At 41.1% G+C, this 11,968-nt stretch overlaps 1 protein-coding gene across 1 annotated transcript; it reads left to right on the forward strand.

Annotated features, from left to right (window-relative positions):
- Window positions 1–2,980: 2,980 nt before the first annotated feature.
- On the forward strand, window positions 2,981–8,991 carry tnfaip8l1 (tumor necrosis factor, alpha-induced protein 8-like 1). The gene is given in 4 exon segments (XM_061883160.1): window positions 2,981–3,098; window positions 3,100–3,257; window positions 5,822–5,968; window positions 5,970–8,991. Coding segments are annotated over 4 exon segments (558 nt in total). The 5' UTR covers window positions 2,981–2,984; the 3' UTR covers window positions 6,109–8,991.
- Window positions 8,992–11,968: the final 2,977 nt, after the last annotated feature.

Below are 11,968 nucleotides of genomic sequence, written 5' to 3' on the forward strand. Positions count from 1 at the left end.
GGTGACCCTCACCCCATCCTTGTTTGTGAATTACTTAGCATTTCATGGAAGCTGCTTTTATACCCAATCATGGCACCCACCTGTTCCCAATTAGCCTGCACACCTGTGGGATGTTCCAAATAAGTGTTTGATGAGCATTCCTCAACTTTATCAGTATTCATTGCCACCTTTCCCAACTTCTTTGTCACGTGTTGCTGGCATCAAATTCTAAAGTTAATGATTATTTGCAAACAAAAAAATGTTGATCAGTTTGAACATCAAATATGTTGTCTTTGTAGCATATTCAACTGAATATGGCTTGAAAATGATTTGCAAATCATTGTATTCTGTTTATATTTACATCTAACACAATTTTCCAACTCATATGGAAACGGGGTTTGTAAGAATGTGGACTTTGGTGCAACTTGCTGCTTTCGCAGCTTGCCTCGACGGTTGTTTTCCCGGAATGCAAACGGACTAGACCGGACATGGCTTGAAGGTAAAAACATGATTTTAATTTTAACTCAAAAGCTACAAACAAAAGGCGCTCACAGTGGAGGCACAAAACTTTAATGAAGGGAACAAAACTAACACAAAGGTAGAACTATGAACATGAAACAAAAACACTTCGGGTGACGAGAACTATGGCATGGACCGAATGAACACAAGAGATCCGACTTGGGCAGAGCAAGAGATGAATGATGTCATTAGAGTAATGTCGCCAGGTCGACTACCTGGCAACTACAGGCTTTAAGGCCTACTGAAATGGGATTTTCTTATTTAAAAGGGGATAGCAGGTCCATTCTATGTGTCATACTTGATCATTTCGCGATATTGCCATATTTTTGCTGAAAGGATTTAGTAGAGAACATCGACGATAAAGTTCGCAACTTTTGGTCGCTAATAAAAAAGCCTTGCCTGTACCGGAAGTAGCAGACGATGTGCGCGTGACGTCACGGGTTGTGGAGCTCCTCACATCTGAACATTGTTTACAATCATAGCCACCTGCAGCAAGTGCAATTCGGACCGAGAAAGCGATGAGTTCCCCATTAATTTGAGTGAGGATGAAAGATTCGAGGATGAGGAAAGGTAGAGTGAATCACTAAAGAAAAAAAAGGCGACGGCAGTGTGAGCGATTCAGATGTTATTAGAGACATTTACTAGGATAATTCTGGACAATCCCTTATCTGCTTACTGTGTTAATATTTAGTGTTTTAGTGAGATTATAAAGTCATACCTGAAAGTCGGAGGGCTGCGATGAACGCCAGTGTTTCTGAGAGAAGCCAATGGAGGAGCCAAGATCACAGCTGCCTTTTTGACTGCTGCAGGAGGAGGTCGCATAAATTGTGTTAAACCAAATACTTATTTTCCACCATAAATTACAAAGAAATTCTTTGAAATTCCTAAAATGTGAATTCCTGGATTTTTTTTTTCACATTCTGTCTCTCACAGTTGAAGTGTACCTATGATGAAAATTAAAGACCTCCGTCATCATTTTAAGTGGGAGAACTTGCACAATCGGTGGCTGACTAAATACGTTTGCCCCACTGTATATATGTATGTATATGTGTATATATATATGTGTGTATATATATTTATGTATATATGTATGTTTGTATATATGTATATATACATATATATGTGTATATATATGTATTTATATGTATATATATATATATAATGTATATATATATGTATGTGTGTGTGTGTTTATATGTATATATATACATATATATATGTGTGTGTGTGTGTGTGTGTGTGTGTGTGTGTGTGTGTGTGTGTGTGTGTGTGTGTGTGTGTGTGTGTGTGTGTGTGTGTGTGTGTGTGTGTGTGTGTGTGTGTGTGTGTGTGTGTATATATATATATATATATAATGTGTATATATATATATGTATGTGTGTATGTGTTTATATGTATATATATATACATGTATATGTATATATACATATATGTGTGTATATATATATACATATATATATATATATATATTTATGTATATATATATATATATATATATATACATATATATGTGTATATATATGTATTTATATATGTATATATATATAATGTATGTATATATATGTATGTGTGTATGTGTTTATATGTATATATATATACATATATATGTATATATACACATATGTGTGTGTGTGTGTGTGTATATATATATATGTATGTATATATATATGTATGTATATGTATGTATATATATGTATATATATATGTATGTATATATATATATATATGTATATATATATGTATGTATATATATATACATATGTATATGTATGTATATATATATGTATATATATATATACACACACATATATATATATATACATATATATGTATATATATATATATATATACATATATATATATACACACACATATATATATATATATATGTATATACATATATATGTATATATATACATATATATACATACATATGTATATATATGTATATATATACACACATATATATATACACATATATACATATATATACATACATATATATATTTCTATATATACTGTATATACATATATATACATATATATATATATACATATATATCTGTATGTATATATATATATATATATATATACATATATATATATATATATATATATATATATATATATATACATATATATATACATACACCAAACGCAGTAAAACATGGCCAAATGCTGGCAAAAGTGAAAATGAGAGGAAAGGCTCAGACTTTCTTGCATACAAATTTCCGGGCGCAATAAAATCTCAAACTCTGGACCTGTTTTTTTTTTGTTTTTTCTTAGACTAACACTCTTAGTCTTTAATCCAGGTCAATATGGTACTTTGGTCATCAATCATGGACCTAAAACCTTAATTGTTTATTCAAGGTTATCAGCTCTCACTTAAAAGGATGTTTTGTCTTCATCGTGTCGTCATTGCTCTTCCTCTAAACAAACATGCTATCCAGGGACAGAATGTGTCCTTTCTCTTCCCAGACTGGACCATGGACTCCTTCAGCACCAAGAGCTTGGCCATGCAGGCGCAGAAGAAGCTGATGAGCAAGATGGCCACCAAGAGCATGGCCAGCCTCTTCATCGACGACGTCAGCAGCGAAGTCCCTGGACGAGCTGTACCGGGTCACCAAGGAGTACACCCGCAACCGCAAGGAGTCCCAGAAGATCATCAAGAACCTGATCAAGATGGTGGTGAAGCTGGGCGTGCTCTACAGGAACAACCAGTTCAGCAGCGAGGAGCTCACCCTGGTGGACAACTTCAGGTAGGACCCCAGGATGAAAACGTTATTACCCAATTACTGTTGGAATTGTGTTAGATTGTTGCCATGATATGTGACACTTATTTCTCTGTTAGCATGCTAACATTAAAGTGCTAACTTTTTTAGCTAATTCTACACTTTTTACTCTAATACCCCGAGCCCTACACCTTAGAGTCATATATTACTTGGTAGGTGAAAGAAGCTAACTGTTAGCATGCTAACGTAAAAGTGCAAGCTTATTGAGCTAATTTTGCAACCATTTACCCGACTGTTATTTAACCTGGTACGTGGCACATGTTAGTATGTTAGCATGCTAACATTAAAGTGCTAACTTTTTAAGCTAATTCTATACTTTTTACTCTAATTTCCCTAGCCCTACACCTTAGAGTCACACAGTTCTAGTGCTCACATTACTACACCCAGTTCTAGTGCTCACATTACTACATCCAGTTCTAGTCCTCACATCACTACACCCAGTTCTAGTCCTCACATCACTACACACAGTTCTAGTGCTCACATTTCTACACCCAGTTCTAGTGCTCACATTACTACACTCAGTTCTAGTGGTCACGTTACTACACCCAGTTCTAGTGCTTACATTACTTCACTCAGTTCTAGTGCTCACGTTACTACACCCAAGTCTAGTGCTCACATTACTACACCCAGTTCTGGTGTTCATATTACTACATTCAGTTCTAGTGTTCACGTTACTTCACCCACTTCTAGTGCTCACATTACTTCACTCAGTTCTAGTCCTCACATTACTTCACTCAGTTCTAGTGCTCACATTTCTACACCCAGTTCTAGTGCTCACATTACTACACTCAGTTCTAGTGCTCACGTTACTACACCCAAGTCTAGTGCTCACATTACTACACCCAGTTCTGGTGTTCATATTACTACATTCAGTTCTAGTGTTCACGTTACTTCACCCACTTCTAGTGCTCACATTACTTCACTCAGTTCTAGTCCTCACATTACTTCACTCAGTTCTAGTGCTCACATTACTACACCCAGTAGTAGTCCTCACAATACTACACCCAGTTATCGTGCTCACATTACTACACCCAGCTCTAGTGCTCACATTACTTCACCCAGTTCTAGTGCTCACATTACTACACCCAAGTCTAGTGCTCACATTACTACACTCAGTTTTAGTGCTCACATTACTACACCCAGTATTAGTGCTCACATTACTACACCCAGTTATCGTGCTCACATTACTACACCCAGCTCTAGTGCTCACATTACTTCACCCAGTTCTAGTGCTCACATTACTACACCCAAGTCTAGTGCTCACATTACTACACTCAGTTTTAGTGCTCACATTACTACACCCAGCTCTAGTGCTCACATTACTTCACCCAGTTCTAGTGCTCACATTACTACACCCAAGTCTAGTGCTCACATTACTACACTCAATTTTAGTGCTCACATTACTACTCCCAGTTGTCATGCTCACATTACTACACCCAGTCTAGTGCTCACATTACTACACTCAGCTCTCGTGCTCGCATTACTACACTTAGGTCTAGTGCTCACGTTACTACACCCAAGTCTAGTGCTCACATTACTACTCCCAGTTGTCATGCTCACATTACTACACCCAGTTGTCATGCTCACATTACTACACCCAGTCATAGTGCTCCATTATTTCATTCATGTCTAGTCCTCATATTACTACACTCAGTTCTAGTGCTCACGTTACTACACCCATTTCTCGAGCTCATATCACTTCACCCAGTTCTAGTGCTCACATTTCTACACCCAGCTCTCGTGCTCGCATTACTACACTTAGTTCTAGTGGTCACGTTACTACACCCAGTTCTAGTGCTCACATCACTACACCCAGTCTAGTGCTCACATCACTACACCCAGTCTAGTGCTCACATTACTACACCCAGTCTAGTGCTCACATCACTACACCCAGTCTAGTGCTCACATTACTACACCCAGTTCTAGTGCTCGCATTACTACACCTAGTTCTAGTGCTCATGTTACTAGACCCAGTTCTCATGCTCACGTTACTAGACCCAGTTCTAGTGCTCACGTAACTACACCCAGTTCTCGTGCTCACATTACTACACCCAGCTCTAGTGCTCACAATTCTGATATTCCTTAAGCCACTTTTGGTTTTGTGGAGAAAAGTTTAATGTTCGACTGTGACTTCAACTCCAGTGGCAAAGAGTTCCACAGATGTAAGAACTAGAGTTCCACAGATGTAAGAACTAGAGTTCCACAGATTTGAGAACTAGAGTTCCACAGATTTGAGAACTAGAGTTCCACAGATTTGAGAACTAGAGTTCCACAGATGTGAGAACTAGAGTTCCTTAGATGTGAGAACTAGAGTTCCACAGATGTGAGACCTTCACTGAGAAGGGAGACTGACCCAGACTGGTCCTCCACCTTTTCACTCTACAGCTCCCACGACTACCGACATATTTCATATCAATGGCGACACATATGTCGATATCATTGACATGCGTTGAGGCGTCTCCGCGGAATAAAACCAGGAGTCTGCCCTATCTATTTCCAAGCGAGGTGACCGTCCTCCTTCTGTCCGGCAGGAAGAAAGTCCACACCCTGGCCATGACGGCGGTGAGTTTCCACCAGATCGACTTCACCTTCGACCGCCGCATCATGAGCGCCCTGCTGAACGACTGCCGCGAGCTGCTGCACCAGGCCATCAAGCGCCACCTGACGGCCAGAGCCACTCGCGGTCAACCACGTCTTCAACCACTTCGCCGACTGCGACTTCCTGGCCGCGCTCTACGGGCCTTCGGAGGTCTACCGCGCCCACCTGCAGAGGATCTGTATCGGCGTCAACAAGATGCTGGACGAGGGAAACCTCTGACCTCTTGAGTTACCTCCCACCCCCAACCCTGAATGTGACAATCACGGACGTTGCATTGGTTCTTACGTGTGCCTCTCAAACACTGAAGTGCTCTCTTGCCCAAAGTCTTTCTTTCCTCACATCGCTTTTGGCGTGTAAAGTGTATGTAAAAGTTTGCGTAGCATCCACTCAGTCCAAAGGCACATTTCTCGCTCTGTGAATCCCTCAGTCGCTTATGTCTCTCACTGGGAGCGGAAAGAATCGTCCATACCTTCCAAGAACGTCTTTTCTATACGACCGTTGCACTCAAGCCTGAATAATTCTGTACCAGTCTGTGAAGCCGGGCAGTGGACTAATCCTGCTTAGCCTGCGTGTTACACAAGCTAACGTTGATCTCCACTTCCGAGCGGGCGAAACAAAGGGTGAGGTATCTGGGTCAAGGTCGGATCTTGTGCTTTCACAACGGAACGGTTCCGACAAAAGTGGGTCAATGGAATGAACCGTACGCTGTTTTATTCAGGGTAGTATTAGATTTTGGTGGGAAACGGGCCTATTCGCCAACCAGCTAGGTCAGCATCTTGCCAGGTCCACGAAAGATAAGGTATTTGGGTCAAGGTCGGACCTTGGCTCAAGGCTTTTACAACGGAAAAGTCCCGATAAAATTGGGTCAATGGAATGAACCGTACAAGGGTAGCATTAGATTTTGGTGGGCAAACAGGCCGATTCACCAGGCAGCTAGGTCAGGATCTTGCCAGCTCAAAAAAAGATGAGGTATTTGGGTTAAGGTCGGACCTTGGGTCAAGGCTTTCACAATAGAACAGTCCCGACAAAAGTGGGTCAATGGAATGAACCGTACGCTGTTTTATTCATGGTGGCATTAGATTTTGGTGGGAAAACGGGACGATTCGCCAGCCAGCTAGGTCAGCATCTTGCCAGGTCAACAAAAGATAAGGTATTTGGGTCAAGGTCGGACCTTGGCTCAAGGCTTTTGCAACGGAAAAGTCCCGATAAAACTGGGTCAATGCAATGAACCGTACGCTGCTTTATTCATGGTGGCATTAGATTTTGGTGGGAAAACAGGCCGATTCGCCAGGCAGCTCGGTCAGGATCTTGCCAGCTCAAAAAAAGATGAGGTATTTGGGTCAAAGATGGACCTTGTGTCAAGACCGGACCTTGGCTCAAGGCTTTCACAATAGAACAGTCCCGACAAAAGTGGGTCAATGCAATGAACCGTATTGCTTTTTTATTCAGGGTAGCATTAGATTTTGGTGGGAAAACGGGACGATTCGCCAGCCAGCTGGGTCAGCATCTTACCAGGTCAACAAAAGATGAGGTATGTGGGTCAAGGTCGGACCTTGCCTCAAAGCTTTTACAACGGAAAGGTCCCGACAAAAGTGGGTCAATGGAATGAACCGTACGCTGTTTTATTCAGGATGGCATTAGATTTTGGTGGGAAAACGGGCAGATTCGCCAGCCAGCTAGGTTGGCATCTTGCCAGGTCAACAAAAGATGAAGTATTTGGGTCAAGGTCGGACCTTGGCTCAAGGCTTTCACAACGAAACAGTCCCGATAAAAGTGGGTCAATGGAATGAACCGTACGAGAGTCAGAACTCGAGACATGCTAACCAAGCTAAGTTGGTATCCCCCAAACTGTGCTAGCCTTAGCATACCCCCCTAATGAAAACTGAGCTAGCATTAGCATCCTTAGGTATGCTAACTGACACTTTTTTTTTTAATTGTTGTCTCACTAAATCAGTTTTATTCAGAGTAACATCAGATTTTGGTCAGAAATCGGGTCAATTTACCAGCTAGCTAGGTTAACATCTCTTCAGGTCTCTTAAAAAAACAAAGTATTTGGGTCAATGTTGGACATTTTATTGTGAAAGAGTCAGCACAGATTCGACGTTTCTCGTAGTGAACAGACCTCAACACTTGTAGTTTTGAATATTTCGCTACGAAAACCTGGCAAAGCTTTTGGAAACTGAAAAGTCCCGACAAAAAGGCGTTCAACGGAACAAACCGTACGAAAGGCAGAACTTGCTAGCAGCGCGACATGCTAACCAAGTTGCTATCTCCAAACTTTGAAAGAGTTTGTTTGTTTACCGCACTAAAAGTGAACTTAAAGGTATAAAATGGAAACAATCTCAGCTTATAAAGGTGACAAAGCACGGAATTGTTCTGATTCGAGGCCACAGACTTTGTAACGCTCCTAAAAGACGCGGTGATTAAGATACATGCCATACCTTTCAACCACCACACCTATTGTCGATCTCCCAGTTGAAAACTGTATTAGCATTAGCATCCTCGGCGATAATTACAGACACGTTTTCAATGTTAGCATCAGATTCTAGTCTGAAATCGGGTCAGTTAGCCAGCTAGCTAGGATAGCATTTTGCAACATCTCTGACGTTTGTGTTTGTCTGTTCCCGGTGTTGACGAGGTAGGCCACGTTGCAAGAACTGTACTGAGTACCACAGCGAGGACTTTCCAAAGTGTGTTTTCCCGTCTCCCCGTGGACTCCGGTGGGCGGTCGGGTCTTTGGCGGTGGGCAGCCGGGTCTTTGGCGCCGGCCTCATTTTGCAGCCGGCTGAGTGACAACCTGTGACAGAATAGTAAATGTGGCGACGTAACAGGCGGTGTGCATAATGACGGAGACGTGTGCGACCGCTTTTTTCTCCCCCCCCCCCCCCACCACCCCATCTTCCCTTCCCACAAAGCGAATGGTTGTTTAGTGGAGGCCATCTCAGGTTTCTCATCCGAGTTGCAAACTATTTTACTAAAGCATTTTTTCTATTGATGTTTTATTATCACTCTATGTACATATCGTTGTTGTGTGTCTTCTTTCTTACATTGTATCCAAACACCACCAATATATTTCATTTATTAAAGAATATTTTTCTTGTCTTTTTTAAATTTTTTTTATTTCAATTAACTCTTCGACTTGGTATCTGCCATCTAATCGGCGCCGTATCGCGATGCAACTTTTTTAAAGGCCTACTGAAATGAGATTTTCTTATTTAAACGGGGATAGCAGGTCCATTCTGTGTCATACTTGATCATTTCGCGATATTGCCATATTTTTGCTGAAAGGATTTAGTAGAGAACATCGACGTTAAAGTTCGCAACTTTTGGTCGCTCATTAAAAAAAGCCTTGCTTGTACCGGAAGTAGCAGACGATGTGCGCGTGACGTCACGGGTTGTGGAGCTCCTCACATCCTCACATTGTTTACAATCATGGCCACCAGCAGCTAGAGCGATTCGGACCGAGAATGCGACGATTTCCCCATTAATCTGAGCGAGGATGAAAGATTTGTGGATGAGGATAGTGAGAGTGAAGGACTAGAAAAAAAAGTGGGTCAGTGGGAGCGATTCAGATGTTATTAGACACATTTACTAGGATAATTCTGGAAAATCCCTTATCTGCTTATTGTGTTTCTAGTGTTTTAGTGATATTATATGGTACCTGAAAGTCGGAGGGGGTGTGGCCATGTGGTGATATCCTTTACACACTGATGTGGCTTTTTGGTGCAGTACCGCCTGAGGGATAGAAAATGTGTAATATCATGGCTTACGTGCAGTGATTTCTCCAGATTTTCTGAACCTTTTGATGAAATTACAGACCGTAGATGGTGAAATCCCTAAATTCCTTGCAATAGCTGGTTGATAAATGTTGTTCTTAAACAATTTGTTCACAGAATGGTGACCCTCGCCCCGTCCTTGTGTGTGAATGACTGAGAATTTCATGGAAGCTGTTTTTATACCCAATCAATGTTCCAAGTAAGTCTTTGACGAGCATTCCTCAACTTTGTAAGTCGAAGCCTTTCTGGGTGTTGTTGATAAATGGCTTTGACTTTGCATAGTAGAGTTTTGTTTTGCACTTACAGATGTAGCGACCAACTGTAGTTACTGACAGTGGTGTTTCTGAAGTGTTCCTGAGCCCATTTGGTGATATCCTTTACACAATGAGTTGGCTTTTGGGTGCAGTACCGCCTGAGGGATGGGAGGTGTGTATTAACATGGCTTACTTGCAGTGTTTTCTCCAGATTTTCTGAACCTCTTGACGATATTACAGAACGTAGATGGTGAAATCCCTAAAGTCCTTGCAATAGCTGGTTGAGAAATGTTGTTCTTAAACATTTTGCTCAGGCATTTGTTGACAAATTGGTGACCCTCGCCCCGTCCTTGTGTGTGAATGACTGAGCATTTCATGGAAGCTTATTTTATACCCAACCAATGTTCCAAGTAAGTCTTTGACGAGCATTCCTCAACTTTCTAAGTCGAAGCCTTTCTGGGTGTTGTTGATAAATAGCTTTGGCTTTTTATAGTAGAGTTTTAACTTGCACTTACAGATGTAGCGACCAACTGTAGTTACTGACAGTGGTTTTTCTGAAGTGTTCCTGAGCCCATGTGGTGATATCCTTTACACACTGATGTGGCTTTTTGGTACAGTACCGCCTGAGGGATGGAAGTTGTGTAATATCATGGCTTACGTGCGGTGATTTCTCCAGATTTTCTGAACCTTTTGATGATATTACAGAACGTAGATGGTGAAATCCCTAAATTTCTTGCAATAGCTGGTTGAGAAATGTTGTTCTTAAACATTTTGCTCAGGCATTTGTTTACAAATTGGTGACCCTCGCCCCGTCCTTGTGTGTGTGAATGACTGAGCATTTCATGGAAGCTTCTTTTATACCCAACCAATGTTCCAAGTAAGTCTTTGACGAGCTTTGTTCAACTTTCTCAGTCGAAGCCTCTCTGGGTGTTGTTGATAAATAGCTTTGGCTTTGCATAGTAGAGTTTTAACTTGCACTTACAGATGTAGCGACCAACTGTAGTTACTGACAGTGGTTTTTCTGAAGTGTTCCTGAGCCCATGTGGTGATATCCTTTACACACTGATGTGGCTTTTTGGTGCAGTACCGCCTGAGGGATGGGAGGTGTGTATTAACATGGCTTACTTGCATTGTTTTCTCCAGATTTTCTGAACCTCTTGACGATATTACAGAACGTAGATGGTGAAATCCCTAAATTCCTTGCAATAGCTGGTTGAGAAATGTTGTTCTTAAACAATTTGCTCTGGCATTTCTTGACAAATTGGTGACCCTCGCCCTGTCCTTGTGTGTGAATGACTGAGCATTTCATGGAAGCTGCTTTTATACCCAATCAATGTTCCAGGTAAGTATTTGACGAGGCATTCCTCAATTTTCTCAGTCTCAGCCTTTCTGGGTGTTGTTGATAAATGGCTTTGGCTTTGCATAATATAGTTTTAATTTGCACTCACAGATATAGCGACCAACTGTAGGTACTGACAGTGTTTTTCTGAAGTGTTCCTGAGCCCATGTGGTTATATCCTTTACACACTGATGTGGCTTTTTGGTGCAGTACCGCCTGAGGGATGGAAGGTGTGTATTAACATGGCTTACGTTCAGTGGTTTACCCAGATTTTCTGAACCTCTTGGCGATATTACAGAATGTAGATGGTGAAATCCCTAAATTCCTTGCAATAGCTGGTTGAGAAAAGTTTTCTTAAATAATTTGCTCAGGCATTTGTTGACAAAGTGGTGACCCTCACTTCGTCCTTGTTTGTTAATGACTGAGCATTTCATGGAAGCTGCTTTCATACCCAATCGTTGTTCCAAGTAAGTCTTTGACGAGCTTTCTTCAACTTTCTCAGTCGAAGCCTTTCTGGGTGTTGTTGATAAATGGCTTTGGCTATGCATAGTAGAGCGTGAACATGAAATATCTTGTCTTGGCAGTCTGAATATAAGTTGAAAAGGATCTGCAAATAATTGTATTCTCTTTTTATTTACCTTTAACACAACGTGACAACTTTACTGCTTTTGGCTTTTGTTTTAGGTATGTGGAGCCTGTGGGCTAGATAA

This window comes from Nerophis ophidion, linkage group LG22 (assembly GCF_033978795.1).
Source record: "Nerophis ophidion isolate RoL-2023_Sa linkage group LG22, RoL_Noph_v1.0, whole genome shotgun sequence".
Lineage (NCBI taxonomy): Eukaryota > Metazoa > Chordata > Actinopteri > Syngnathiformes > Syngnathidae > Nerophis > Nerophis ophidion.